General features: G+C 40.8%; 1 protein-coding gene and 1 pseudogene across 1 annotated transcript; both read left to right on the top strand.

Moving 5' to 3' along the window:
- Window positions 1-1,310: 1,310 nt before the first annotated feature.
- On the top strand, window positions 1,311-2,099 carry LOC136532974 (uncharacterized; annotated as a pseudogene).
- Window positions 2,100-2,104: 5 nt separating this feature from the next.
- LOC136532973 (uncharacterized) lies at window positions 2,105-4,050 on the top strand. Its single transcript, XM_066525542.1, has 3 exons — window positions 2,105-2,492; window positions 3,500-3,618; window positions 3,736-4,050. Exons 1-3 carry the CDS (start codon window positions 2,105-2,107, stop codon window positions 4,048-4,050), a joined length of 822 nt encoding a protein of 273 aa, XP_066381639.1.
- Window positions 4,051-15,511: the final 11,461 nt, after the last annotated feature.

The raw sequence follows: 15,511 nt of genomic DNA, 5'->3' as shown, positions 1-15,511 counted from the left end.
GCCTCCCGTGCTTGTTTGGCCTAGGTGGTAATTGATAATAACTGCTTCTTGCAGTGTTGAGTAGTCTTTAGCTTCTAGTTTCTGAGTGACATCCATGTATAGCGAGATCTCATGTATAGCCACTTGAGCTAGTCACCCACGAATCTAAATGCATATGCTGAAGCCAGCAATGGAAAGAGTCTGCTTTGTTGAGTCTTGTAATCAAGGACCTGTAAGTCTGTAACCAGTTTGAATACATTAGCCACCTTTTGTTGGTAACCAAAAGATGCATAAATTATCCATGTTAAGCACAGGCAGTAACACTGGGAAGTTGATTCAAAAAATGGTTATCACACAGCCATTCACAAGTATGTAAATAAATGACAATAATTGTATCATGAATGCTTCACAGCATGTTATTTGAGATAACTATGAGCATATCTATAATGATATGGTGTCAACAGTCAGCAATTTATTACTAGCAACCAGATGGTGTCCGATTGCTTTGATGCCTGCCTGGTGTATATATCACATTTATTATTTATTTTCCATTTCCACTAGTCCAGTTGAGTAAATGGCAATACAAAAGGCTCAGTATTAGAAATTTAGAATACCTTAGTCTAGTGCTGCCCCTGCCACTAGTCCAGTTTAATGTGGCTTAGTTTGCTCTTTGTATAGGTAACCCATCTAGTGTTGCCTCTGTCTCAGTAGAAGCTGGACCAAAACAACCTGGTATCAACTCAGATGACCCTGCATGGGCTCACTGTTTCTGGCCAGACATAACCAAGAAACATCACCTACGGTGCAAGTATTGTGACAAGCTCTGCAGTGGTGAAATTACAAGAATTGAGTACCATCTTGCAGGAATTAAAGGCTTCAATACTACTAAGTGTGGAAAAGTTCCAGCTCTAGTGCAGCAAGAGATATTTGATTTGCTTACGAAGAAGACTAGTGAAAAAGAACAGAAAAACAAAGAAAAGGAAATGGACAGAGCTGAAGTTAACATAGAAAACTCAGATTGTGAAAGTGGCAGTGAAGGTTCAGATCATGGCAATAATGCTCTTGTGGTGAAGCCAAAGGCAACAAGAGGATCTAGTAGCTCTAGATCTGTAGCAGGTGGTCAAACTATTGACAAGTACTACAAGCCTCCTTCTATAGAAGAATCTGCTAGTATGACACATAGAGGAATTAATCTAAGCAAAAAGGTTCAAACAGCATTGACAACTCAGAAAAGAGAAGAGAGGAGGGATAGAACTTGTGAGTACATATGTCAGGGGTTCTATGAAGCTAGCATTCCACACAACACAGTCACCCTTCCTAGCTTTGATCATATGTTAGAGGCCATTGGTCAATTTGGTAGAAATCTGAAAGGGCCTAGTCCCTATGAGATGAGTGGACCGCTCTTGTAGAAAAGGAAGGAAAAGGTGATGGATGGATTCAAGGAGCATAAGGAATCATGGGAGGTCACAGGTTGTTCTATCATGACAGATGCATGGACAGATAGGAAGGGTAGGGGAGTGATGAATTTAGTTGTGCATAGTGCTCATGGGGTACTCTTCTTAGATTCAGTGGAATGCTCAGGTGACAGGAAAGATGGCAAATATATCTTTGAACTTGTGGATAGGTACATAGAAGAGATAGGGGAAGAACATGTTGTCCAAGTGGTGACTGATAATGCTAGCGTCAATACAAGTGCATCAACTCTATTGACAGCAAAAGACCTTCAATATTTTGGAATGGATGTGCTGCTCATTGCTTGGATCTCATGCTAGAGGATATTGGTAAGCTTGGACCAGTTGAGGAGACCATTGCTAATGCAAGGCAAGTGACTGTTTTCTTGTATGCTCATACTAGGGTGTTGGATTTGATGAGGAAGTTTCTTAAGAAAGACTTGGTTCGCTCTAGGGTTACACGATTTGCCACTGCTTACTTGAATCTAAAAAGCTTGCTGGACAACAAAAAAGAGTTGACAAGACTATTTAAATCATATGAGATGGAGGAATTGGGTTACTTGAAGCAGGCCAAGGGGAAGAAAGCCAACAAAGTGATCAGATCCGAAGCCTTCTGGAAAAATGTTGACATTGCAGTTAATTACTTTGAGCCATTGGCTAATGTGTTGAGAAGAATGGACAGCGATGTACCATCAATGGGATTCTTCCATGGATTAATGTTGGAGGCGAAGAAAGAAATTTCTCAGAGGTTTGATAATGATGAGAGCCGCTTCAAAGAAGTCTGGGATATCATTGATAGAAGATGGGACAACAAGCTCAAGACTCCACTACACCTAGCTGGGTACTATTTGAACCCCTACTACTATTACCCAAATAAGTCAGAGATTGTGAAAGATGGATCATTTGCAGCAGGTGTGATTTCTTGTATTACAAAGATGGTGGCCGGTGATGAAGAAACCCAAGACAAGATAATTGAAGAACTCGACCTGTATCAAAATCAGCAAGGGAGTTTTGGAAGTGAAATTGCCACAAGGCAGCGAAAGAACAAGAATTTCAATCCAGGTGAGGTTGCTGAATCGCTTCACCTCCTATTCATGCTCAGCCCTCATTTTGAAAACGCTTTGCCACATTCTGTTCAATAGTGTTGCTTGTGGGATACCATTTTTTAAAAGATTTGCTTGTACAAAATAGCAGCAGGATGGAACTGTTGTAGTTGAAAGTCTACGTTGTGGAGGTCTTATATTCTTGCTGCAGAATTGAGCCATTCTAATTCAACCTGGTGTGAACCACACAGTAGTGTCAACTGAATACTTCTTTCATAGTGATTTTTTTAACCTTTTGACATCTATTAGCCTGGTGTGAACCACTTGAGTATGTCAATTGATTGATGTCCATTTGTAGACATCAGCATTTCGAAACAGAATTGCAATGGCACAGCATGGTTTTATCGAACTTTCTGGCACATAAAGAAAACTTGAGGCTCTTGATCAGAACCAAAAGGAAAAAAAACATACACAAAAAACTTGTATATGAGTCAAATTTGGTTTTGATATTGCATTAGTCATAGTTTCTGTGCCAGGTGTGTTGCTGCTGATTAGGACAGGAAGTTTTCTAGCTCAAGCATTGTCTATCCTCCACTACAGTAAGGATCCTTGTTTTAGACTGGAAAAAAATCTTGAGTCTGATTCTTCTAATAGTTTGGTGTCCCTATAGTCCCATTGTCTGTACATGTATTTGGTAGACTACTTATTTACAGTTAGGTGACTGCAAGCAATAGGCTTAAAGCCATTGCACATTTGCACCTCAATAGCTTTAATTATCTGTACATAGAAAGCACTTAACTCTAGCTGCTACCTGAGGTATCCTCCACCCCACAGTCGGCAGCACCCCCACAACCTTGCCACTCCAAACACCAACCGCTACCACAATCGGACTAGCCTACCACCACTGGCTCTTTCTAGGCCCACCAGACTTCAATGAAGCCCCAGCTTGAACCATGGCCCACCAGACAACACTGTATTACAAAGATGGTGGCTGTTCAAATTCTAACTTGTTTAATGTTTATGCAGCAAAATGGTGGCTGCACCATGGCACAAGCACACCAAATCTTAGGAAATTGGCAGCAAGGATTCTGAGTCTGACCTACAGTTCCTCAGCTTGTGAGAGGAACTGGCCAGTATTTGAACAGGTAAAAAGAAAATTATGACATGCATCTTTGTGTGCATGCTATCTTTTTTGAATTTTAATGTTTGTTCATGGAATTTAAATCTGACCTGCAGCCTTGTCTTCACTACTTGACTCGTAGGTTCATACAAAGAAGCGCAATAGGCTACTTCATGAAAGGATGAGAGATCTTGTATTTGTTAAATTTAATTCTAAGTTAAGGAATAAGAGAGAGAAGAAGGATAGAGATCCTTTGGAGAAAGAAGTAGATGATGTTGTGGCAGATGATGATAATGAATTCATTACTGGTATTACGCCTTTGCCAAGTGAAATGGAACAACAACAATGTACACAAGAATCACATAAGCACACACACCACAACAAGCACAACCACAAGCTAAAAGGAAAAGGCCTGTGCACCCTAAGAAGAGGAAAGTCAGGAGCCTGCAGTCTTTGATGAGAAATGGCCAGTGTAGCCTGAAGCTCCATCATCCGATTCAGAAGATTGTGCTGATGGTACTCTAATGCAGACTATTGACTCTAATAAGTCTTCCTCTCCCTATGTCTCTGAGTCTGATTAGTGAGACTAGAAGAAATGAAGATTGCAATATTGCCTCGTATTAGTAATTTAGTATCCACTGTCTGATTGCAATATTGCCTTGTCTGATTAAGTGATTAGTGAGACTAGAACTCTTGATGACCTTTTGTGTTGTACTGTTAGCTTTATTCAACTGGTTATGTATCAACTATCAACTGGTTATTGCCTTGTCTGTTAGTTTTAAATGGCCCAGTGCAGCCTGTTGTAATGTACTCCTTTCAATCAGTAATGGTTATGAAGTTATGCCAATGTCATGTCTTTTTTTCAATTTTTTTTTGCAAAAACAGCTAAATGGTATAGCTGCAGCTATCTCCCGCTATAGCTGTGCTTAGCTGCTGAGAAGGTCAGCAGCTAAGAGGCTTAGCCGGCTATTTAAAACAATTGCTTATACTCCTCCTTGAGTAGGTCCTTGAGCTTCGGGATTAGGCTGCCCATGGCTCCAGTCACCAGCTCCGTGGCTCTTGAGTTTTTATATATAAAAAAAATGGCTCTCGATGTTGCTAGCTTGCTTTGTGCGTTGTGCAAGTATCCCTTGCTTGGTTCGTGACCCCGCTCGCATCGGTTGAATATGATGCGGAGCTGTTAGTCTTGAGCGATCCAATGATGTGCCTTGCCAGCACATCTACCCGACAACTTAACTCTTGGCTCCCATAAAAAAATCATATCTAATAATGCATCATATGTACTTACATTACGAAACAAATTTTAAAGCGTGGGCACATGTGGTTTTGCCGTTAAGTGTGGATTTCTGTGAGGCACACAAATGGCTGGCATACAAACCATCGTTAACGTGCTATGGGTAGCCAGAAGTCATCGTTTCCAGTGTAGAGTACTTTATAAAATGAGAAAGAAACGTTCACCTGCTGCTGCTGCTCTGGCAGTGGTGTGGCAACTACATATATATTACGGTATGAAGATGCCTGCCAGCTGGGTGCTGAGGACATCCATGGTACACCATTACCAGATCAGAGCAGCAGGGCACATGCATTTTTCAACGCATACAGTAGGCGGCTATATTATTTGTAGATGTGTACGCCTCTACAAATTATAGATGACCTTGAGATCTACAGTGTTCATACAAAGTTAATCACTTCATGAGCTCGTATGAAAAAAATTACAATTTTTTAATACTAGTCCATCAACCAGTGCTCCCCCACAGGCTAGAATCTTAGGAGGCATATGCGTTAGTTGCTATTTAATATATTTGGTTGGCAAAAGTTACTTATATAAAATTGTACGGTTTTCTTTTGTTCATTTTCTAACACAATTAGCGTAAATACATAATTTACCATCTCTATCCGATTGTGGTAAAAATATCGATCATTGATCTATATTTTTTCATCCATATCAATAATATTTTTTCCTTTGCATGGCAATTTTGTGTACCTTCAATTCGGTATGGACTTAGTAGAAACCTTAGCTTAAACTATGGTGATCTTGTTACAGCCCATATCTTATGACATCGTCAATCTAAATTTTGTTTTTTTTTAAATTAAATCTTACTTGTACCTATAGTAAAAAAAATTAAATCTCACTTGTCCCTATAGTTTATTACCCTGAACTTAAATTGACACTCATGTGCTTATTAACTCTTCTTTTTTTTTTACCCTTAATAAGTATTTACGTCATAGATTTCACTCTTAATAAGTATTATATAATGACTAAAGAACGATTTAAAACCAACAACCTTCATTGCTTAGGATCGGTGGTAGAGACTGATGCGAGATCTAGGATTGGACATGCTAATCTCAATAGGATATTACATGTTTATGCATCATAACCACTGTTAACTCTAAAGGAATCTTGAAGGCTAGAAATATAAAGCCACCTTTGCATTTTAATATCTAGAAATAATAATGTACAATAATGGTTGTACAGTTAATATAGGTATATCAAGAAATGTATAAATATATCTACGTAACAACTTAGATAAATATGTCATGATTATTAATATAATTTTAAATAATTAGCTAGTATTGCTGGTATATGAGATGTTAAGGAAATAATTTTCATGATTACTAAAACATAACATATGTAATATAGATAATTCAAGAAATGTATAAATATATTTAAGTAACAACTTACATAAATATGCTGGGATAATTAGTATTTTAAATAATTAGGTACTATAATTGGTATATGAGTTAGTATCTTTGGTATATGAGTTGTTAAGAAAATATTTTTCATGATTACTAAAACATAACATATATATTTATTGCTCATGCACGCATGCGAAATTGATTTGCATTGATGGCACAAAATGTATGTTTACTTCAAAAAAAATTAATGTATTAATATTAATAGAAGTAGGTTATGTAGAAACATATATGCTTTGTGGTTACTTAATTTTTTAGAAGCAGATTCTGACAATTTAGATGTAGACTTGAGGGGATATTTGAGTTTTTATACAGTTTTTTAATATATATGGAGTGCTTAAAATCATACTGATATGGCATAATGCTTCAGTCCAAATGTATAAATTATTCAAGACAATAACTTATGAAATTTGTTATCATGGAGTATCAATATAACTTAAAGTGATTTGTTAGAGTCAATACTATGTGTTTAGTGAAGACAATAATTTTTCACGGTTGATAAGCTAATAAAAATAAATATTTATCCAAATGTATATATCTTTATTTTGGTCGATATGGAGATAGCAATGCTTACTTTTAACTTTACAATGGTAAAAATATGTAATTTATAAATATATGTACCATAATTAATGGATATTGTTGGAAAACAGGGTTTCCAGCAAGTATGAAGCGGTGGAGTCGGTCCTAGGCGAAGGCTGAGAGAGAATGGTAGGTGGGGCCAGATGCAATTAGAGCTTCATAAACGTATTCACCCACCCCTTCAACACAGGGTTTAAGTCCCCCTTTTATAGGACACTGTTAGCTACCTTCCTACTTTACATCCTTGCCCCTTGACAGCTGGGGCACATTCCAAGAATATCCCCCGGCCAGTAAAAACTACCAGGGGTATCGTAGGTATTCTGTCCTCGAACCGCCTCTGCTTCTTGGGCCACACCTACGGGGTTGCAGGAGGTCCACAGCCCGATGTCGTGCTCCCACGGGGACATCCTCCTTGACGGCGAAGGTCTTTGAGGGTCCTTCGTGATCTCCGCCCGAGAAGCCTCCGCCTGAGCCTCCGTTTCACCATGTGGGCCGTCGCCTTCGCTGAGACCGCCGGAGCCTCCACCTCAGGCTATCTAGACAAGCCTTTGCCATGATCCGGTGACCTTCGCCGGTCGTGGCCGTAGGGGCAAAGGCCTTTGACTAACTTCCCTTCACATCACTCATGCAATCGATTAGCGTTGCTTCCTATTGCTGTAGTGCGCCTTAGCCTTTGCGGCACATAACCATGTCGCAACAGTTCCCCCCTTGAGGGCATGGTCTGATGCAGGCGTGCCTTGTTCCTCAAGTTTATTCGAGGCTATTGAGCTGCGGAGGCTTCCCCCTTCCCCCATCCCCATCCAAGCCATCACTTTCGCTGCTGTTGCATTCTAAGTTCTTTCCTTGTTCTTAGTCTTCGCTTGGTTGGCTCTTGCCTTTGCTCCCTTTTGTTCTTTCCGAGTTTTTGAAGTGGCTTCGCTTGTTAGTCCTCCTCCCTACCGGCCTACTTTCTTCGGTCCGTACCGCCATCTTCTCGGTGATAGGGCAAGTGGGTGGTCTGGGCGTTTCGAGGAGTGTATGGTTGCCAGTGCGAAGGCACAGGGGCTTGAGGAACATGTTGCTAGTGTTGAAGCCTCCGTCGCTGACTTGATAACTGCTGAGGAGGCGGGAGACATGGTTGGACCATCTAGGATATGGGATTTTGTGCCTTCTCTCATGATGGAGGATATGATGGAGGAATTGCGGAAGTTGGGCTACTTCGGTGAAGCTAAGGTGAAGCCTCCGCAAGGAGAGACGCTCCCTAAGCCACAAGCTGTTGATGCCATGGTCTTCAAAGATTTTTTCTTTGCGTCCTTTGCTTTCCTATGGCCCATTTTCTACATCGAGTTCTAGAAGCATTTGAGGTACAATTGCGTCACCTTACACCCAATGGTATCATCACTTTGAGCAGGTGCTGTTGGGCCTATTTGTCTTATGGTGCGGAGCCCAATATTGGTACCTTCTGCGAGTACTACGAGCTCCAGTGTCAGCCTAAGCGGGTAGACGAAGGCCAGTTGATAGCCTAGTATGGGAGCTGGGCTTTCATGCTGAGGAGGAATCAAAAGGGCGAGAACTTGGAAATTTCTTTTGCTCAGAAGAACAAGTGGTCAAAGGATCGGATGTAATACTGGTTTTATGTGAGGACCGACAGCTTGACCTCCACTGGCGAAGATGGGAGGAAGAATACTTGGTATCCGTTGGCTTCCGTGATGACTCCGATGAAGCCTTCGACTCAAGGTACCCCAGGGCTAGGGACTGCTGAGGGGCGCGAAGCCTGCGATAAGGCTTTTGCTTTGCCCTGCTGGTACTCCAGAGGTCGTGATCTGGTGGAGGAGATGGTGGCGGCTAACTGCTGGCCTCTTGGCAGGAAAGTGCCTGCCATGACTATTGAGATGGTACACCTTTCGGTCTTTGGCGAAGGTGTTGGGGTTCCCTTTCCCCAGTTCAGTTTTCAGTAGAAGGATAGTAGAGTTGTTGAAAAGTTTATGAAGCCTGTGGAGGCTATAAACATTGGTGTACTTGCAAGCATTATTATTCATGTTCATATCCATACTAGACTTTTAATCAAATGTCTTTTCCTTTGGGAAAATATAAATAATGATACCCTTAATACTTCAGGGTGAAATGCTATAATGATAGCTCCGTGGGCCTGCATATAAATATCTAAAATTGTTAAGAAACTATCAAGGCTATTATTTAGTTGCATTGCTACTTACTAGTGATGTTGCTAAGTAATACCAACAAGGCACTTCTGGCGTCATTGCTGGGGATACAAACCTAGTAGCTACACTAAGAAGTGCCAACAAGCATTTCTGGCGCCATTGCCGGGGATGGATTCTATCTCCATACTTAGTGATTGCGCTAAGAAATGCCAACAGCATCCCACGGGACAGCCCTACCGCTTGACCACAGGCCCATTCATAGTTTTACACAAAAAAGCAAGATGGAAAGAGCACATACCAAAATTGTGGTGTTCATTTTGATGCTCACGACGAGAACGGCAACGTGCAGGTGACATACTATGGTTTCATAGAGGAGATATGGGAGCTAGCCTACGGTCCGTTGAAGGCAACTCTTTTTCACTGCCAGTGGGTCTGGCTCGAGGAAATCAACACTGACAGCGAAGGGTTCACTACCGTTGATCTCACTAAGACCGCATACAGAGACAACCCCTTCGTCCTTGCAAGAGATGTTATGCAAGTCATCTATGCAAGGGACAACAAGACAAAAGGAAGGCTCAAAGTAGTCCTAGAAGGTAAAAGGAAAATTGTCGGTGTCGATGGAGTGACGGACAAAGAAGACTACAGGGGCTATCAGGAAATGCCTCCATTCGGGGCGAACGTAACCCGACCTATCCATCAAGAGGGTGACGAACCTGCTTACGTACGAATTGATCACAATGAGGCCCTCATTGTGGATGCACCTAAAGATAGTTAGATTATTGTTAACTATATAATCATTATGCAGACATTGTATCAGTAATTCGCACTGAATATTTAATTTATATTTTGTGCGCATCTCTACAATTTAATTATTGACTATGTAATCAAATATTAAGATGATGTTCACAAACACTATTATTTGACAATTATAGACCATTAATTAATTATCATAGAATTAAATAATTAAGACACAAATTTTTGTGTTATTTTAGAATATAAACTAACTACATTATTTCTATTAATAAATAAATAAAGAAAAGCAAACCAAGCGAACTCCCTATCCTAGCTCAGCGGTTAAGGCCGCGCACTCTGTACTCTGAGACCCACGCTCGAATCCCAAGCGGGTCAAACTTTTTTGATTTTGCATTTATAATTTAGTAGTGCATTATGATGGGATAAAAGAAAAAAATAAAACCATTCTAACCGAACTCCCTATCCTAACTCAGTGGTTAAGGCCACGCACTCTCGACCCCATAACCCGTGCTCGAATCTCAGGTGGGCCAAACTTTTTTATATTTTTTACAAAATGGCTGTGAAGGCAAGCTCCAAACCAACAGTGTCTTTTTATAATTTCTTTACTAAAAGATGGCGGCAGGGCCCTTCACTGCCGGTTTTGGTTTTAAAACTGGCAGTGATAGCTTCTATCACAGTCGGTTGCTCGAACCGACATAGAAGGCCCAATTCACTGTTGGTTTTTAAACTAAAACCGACAGTGATGTGTAGATGCTCCTCACATGCCAACAGTGCTCCCATGACCACAACAGTTGGAACACTGCTCTCACCTACCCCGACAACTTTAGTTCAGAAATAAAAATGTACCACGACTGCTAGCCCCAATAAAATGGCCTTCGGCCAGGAGCTAGCCTCTCCATGCATGTTGGTTTCAGCCAGGCCTTATCAGCCATGATACAATGTTTTCCTCTCACAACAAACCACAGATATCGTTATGCATCGTAGTCCACCAAAATGGTGCACACATGAGGTACTAGAAGAATGCTACTGAAGATAGAGCAACACCGAATATTGGAGACGCCACTGTAGTATCTAAATAAATATATCATTTACATATATGCACCTTCATTGTTGGTTCTATTTAGAAACCAATAGTGATAGCCACCTTCACTGTCGGTTCTATTTAAAAACCGGCAGTGATGTCCATGCCCCCCTATATAAAACAAACTGCTGGCCACATACATCGATCCCACCCACCCACGAACTCTCTCAGTCTCATTTCTCACGTTTCACTCTCACTTCTCAAGACATCCACTCTCTCTACGTGATTTGGTCATGGCTCCTGCATTTTTCAATGGTATTGATATGTTGTCTTCTCCAATATTCTGTCTATATTCATTTGATCTATATTTATATTCATGTTTCTTTGCATTCTACATTTATATATATTCTTATTCCTTGCATTCGATCTATATTTAATTATGTTGCCACATTTTACTTGAAAGATTTTTTTGTGCATATATTTTATGTTCATATTTTTTTTGCATTTTATCAATCAGGTGGTATGAAGAACGGACCTCCCCCACCACAAGAACAAGGTTTCCACCCTGGCGATTAGCCATTCGCTCCTAATGTGGCCATTCCACGGTTACCTGTTCCAGCTATTGTATGAAATATTTTCCAACATCTTTTGTTTTTTGATGCTAACAAATAAGTGTAATTAGTTTAATATCATTGTTGTATGCATATATGTCGCAGACTATATCCCTAATAGATTGGCTGCGAACAGCACTTAGCAGGTTCTTTATCTCAGACATCGTCGAGAACACGGCATCTAATGCAAGTGGTCGTCTATGGACGTGTGAACTCAGTTTTTTCATCCCTGTTAGGGTTCAAATCATCGGAACCATATCCACGGGACGGGAATACAGAGCCCAGACGTGATAAGCGCCCAATTAAGTGTCGTGCGCATCTATTTAGAGGCACTTCAACGTATTTGCTATGATGTGCCTGATTTCTCGCACTTCAAGGCACTTGCTTTGAATGCTGGTGATATCCCCGTCCCGCAAGCAAGCGAATGGTTTGCGAGCTACAACCATGCGGATGTGGTAAAATGGTCACTTATACCTGAGTCGTGGTTATTTGTTGTTTATTATTGCAAAAATATTCTCTATTTTTTTTCTTTTTCTCCACATGCAGATTGCGCTACAGGACCTTACCTATGCTGCATGTGGCTTGTGGGCCATTCTAGACCAAGCTATGGAGCAACTCGAGTACGATTGGGACTTCTGCAATGGAAACATCGGCCAGCTCACTATAGAAGGACGCCAGTACTGCATAAGGATTACTAACATGGGCAGTGGTCATTAAGTAGGTTACATCTATGGCCGACCATTCTTTTGGTATTGTGAGGCACGAGAGAGTGCACTCATATGGGCATTGGACTTCATCGATACAAGCGGATACATAATCCGTGATATCAATTACCATATATGGCTACAGAGGCATGTTAGTGTGTGTGGCCCGATCGATCCCAACAGTGATTCCGATAGTAATTAATATTTATTTAGCTAGGTTTTCAAGGTCGTAGTTTAATTGGGTTCTAATTTTAATATGTACGGCTTTGTGTGTTTAATTATTGTCATGTATGTAATTCGTGTAACATTTGTTGGGCAACTAGAAATATACATTCCGGTGACGTATTGGTCTCAAAATTATTCTTAGGCTTGCACGTGCCACGTGTGAAGGAAACACCAAGTTTGGGATTTTCTGGAGATGGTTTGCTACTTTCTGACGTTTAATTGAATTTCCACGCGATAACACCTATTAATTATAGGTTGAACTGAGTCTACCTACAAAAAGATCAGTAATGGTGCCAAGCTTTTACACAGGCCCTAATGTGCCCTAGAGATAAGAATTTTGTGGAGGTGGATGAAAAAAACTATTGGGTCCAAGATGAAATTCACCTTCTTTTGTCTCATTTGGCACAGAGAAAAATATAATAAATAAAAAAATGATCAGAAAAATTTAAGATCTTGTGTGGGGTCTTAATTTGGGTGTACATGCTTGCCAAAAAAAATTCAAGCCATTTCTACATAGGCGGAGTATACATGCTTTCACAGAGGTACATGTGCCCTTTCATCGAACCATGACTATACACATAGGCTATCAAGGTTTCTGTGGTTCATAGGCATTCTGGTGTCGTATTGGTCTCAAACTTTTTCTTAGGCTTGCATGTACCACGTGTGAAGGAAACACCAAGTTTTGGATTTTCCGGAGATGGTTTGCTACTTTCTGAGGTTTAATTGAATTTTCGCGCGACGACACCTATTAATTATAGGTTGAACTGAGTCTACCCACGAAAAGATCCAGAATGGTGCCAAACTTTTACACAGGCTCTAATGTGCCCTAGGGATAAGAATTTTGTGGGGGTGGATGAAAAAATCTTTTGGTTCCAAGATGAAATTCACCCTCTTTTGTCTCATTTGGCACAAAGAAAAATATAATAAATAAAAAATGATCAGAAAAACCTAAGATCCTATGTGGGGTCTTAATTTGGGTGTACATGCTTGCCAAAAAAATTTCAAGTCATTTCGACATAGGCGGAGTATACATGCTTCACAGAGGTACATGTGCCCTTTCATCGAACTATGACTATACACATAGGTTATCAAGATTTCAATGGTTCATAGGTATTCCGGTGTTGTATTGGTCTCAAACTTTGTTTTAGGCTTGCATGTGCCACGTATGAAGGAAACACCAAGTTTGGGATTTTACGGAGATGGTTTGCTACTTTTTGAGGTTTAATTGAATTTCCGCGCGACGAGACCGTTTAATTATATGTTGAATTGAGTCTACCCACGAAAAGATCTGGAATGGTGCCAAACTTTTATACAGGCTCTAATGTGCCCTAGGGATAAGAATTTTGTGGAGGTGGATGAAAAAATCTATTGGGTCCAAGATGAAATTCACCCTCTTTTATCTCATTCAGCACACAGAAAAATATAATTAATAAAAAATGATTAGAAAAACCTAAGATCCTGTGTGGGATCTTAATTTGGGTGTACAAGCTTGCCAAAAAAATTTCAAGCCATTTTGACATAGGAATACATATGCTTCTATTTATTCAGTATATAAAAGAATTTTTTTAATATATATAAACATCACTGTCGGTTTCAAAAAACCGACAACGACAGTGATGAGAAGAAACCGACAGCGATGCTTGTTATCACTGTCGGTTTATTTTGAAAACCGGCAGTGATATATAAAAAATTAAAAAAAATTGTGCCAGCCCTAGGGTTTGAGCCCGGGTCTCGGGCTACAGAGTTCAGACGCTTAACCGCTGCGCTAGTATAGGATGTGTGCCAAGGTTTATTTATTTTATCTTTTTGACCTTTAGACCGCTTAATAAATTATAAAATTAAACCAAAAAAATTGGGCCACCCGAGATTCGAACACGGGTATCGAGAGCTAAGTTACGGGGTCTTAACCGTTGAGCCAGTAGGAGGTATTCGAAAGAAGTGGAAAAGATAAGTTACTTATGCTGTAACCGCTACACGGCAGTCACTGCCGGTTTAAAGAATGGCCCGACAGTGATATACCCCCATCACTGTCAGTTTAGACTTACAATCGGTAGTGATGTACCTCCATCACTGTCGTTTTATAATTAGAACCGGCAGTGATGAGCTCTAGTATAAAAGCCTGGCGCGGGTTGAAATTATCCAAATTCATTTCAACCCTGCGCCAACCGTTCCTAGCCCCGCGCTCCTCTTCTTCGACGCCGACGCCCGTGCACCGCCCCACGCCGGAGCACCCATCCACCGCCCCCCGCGCCACCATTCCCAACCCCGCGCTCCTCTTCTTCGACGCCGATGCCCGTGCACCGCCCCACACCGGAGCACCCATCCACCGCCCCCCGCGCCGCCGTCCCACGCCGTCCTCCGCCCCACGCCGGAGCACCGCCGAGGCCTTCAGGAGCGCGCGGACTAGCTGCTTTCCCACCCCCACGGTGAGTGCGTGTCTCACTGCCCGCTAAGTGTTTGATGAAATGAAATGCCCCACGGTTGTTGTCTTCCAAATAGCAGCCGATTCCTATTCGATTGAGTTACATGCTGCTACTCCTTGGTTTAGCTATCCTTATATGTACATGCTGTTACATAAACCAGTTAGTTTTTCCCTGAAGAGATTATGCTACCTACTAATTTGTTGAGGACCTAGTAATCATGGCCCTAAACTATTTAAGAACAATTGGTGTTATTTGCATGTTGTCGCAACAAGTTATTCCCTCGAGTCACAGCTAAGTGACCTTTTGCGCTGTGTGCAGTCTAAGTATTTAAACATTGATCATCAACACCTCTTGACATAGTTAGATTGAATATGTGACAATGATATGAGCATATTTGTCTCGAATAGTAGTTGCATAATGTTATGATATCTCCGTACTTTGTAATTATTGCAAGCAATGGAAACTAGCAGTCAAAGGTACACGTTAATGACTGTGGACGTCTTATTTGTGATGGTAGGGAGTGTTCTGTTTGTGTAAGAGTTAGATAAGAATTTCTGCTCTTGCTTAAGCAATGATGGATTCTTGTCAAATGTGTACAGGTATAATCGCTATAGGTAGAGTGTCAATTGACTTTGATGGAATGTATAGCATGCTTAAAAAAAGGCATCTATAGATGTTTGTTCCAGAAAAAAAAGTTAAAAACAACTTTTAAAATTAGCTCGGCAGCAGCAGCAAGTATGATTACTAAACCACATTGATCTCTGAAT

This window comes from Miscanthus floridulus, unplaced genomic scaffold (assembly GCF_019320115.1).
Source record: "Miscanthus floridulus cultivar M001 unplaced genomic scaffold, ASM1932011v1 fs_753_4, whole genome shotgun sequence".
Taxonomy (NCBI): Eukaryota; Viridiplantae; Streptophyta; class Magnoliopsida; order Poales; family Poaceae; genus Miscanthus; species Miscanthus floridulus.
This window is presented reverse-complemented; position numbering and strand designations above follow the sequence as displayed.

Coding starts and splice junctions, on each gene's coding strand:
- LOC136532973 (XM_066525542.1), top strand. CDS start 2,105: ATGGACAGCGATGTACCATCAATGGGATTCTTCCATGGATTAATGTTG. Junction 2,493..3,499: donor GAACAAGAATTTCAATCCAG/GTGAGGTTGCTG, acceptor ATGTTTATGCAG/CAAAATGGTGGCTGCACCAT. Junction 3,619..3,735: donor ACTGGCCAGTATTTGAACAG/GTAAAAAGAAAA, acceptor CTTGACTCGTAG/GTTCATACAAAGAAGCGCAA.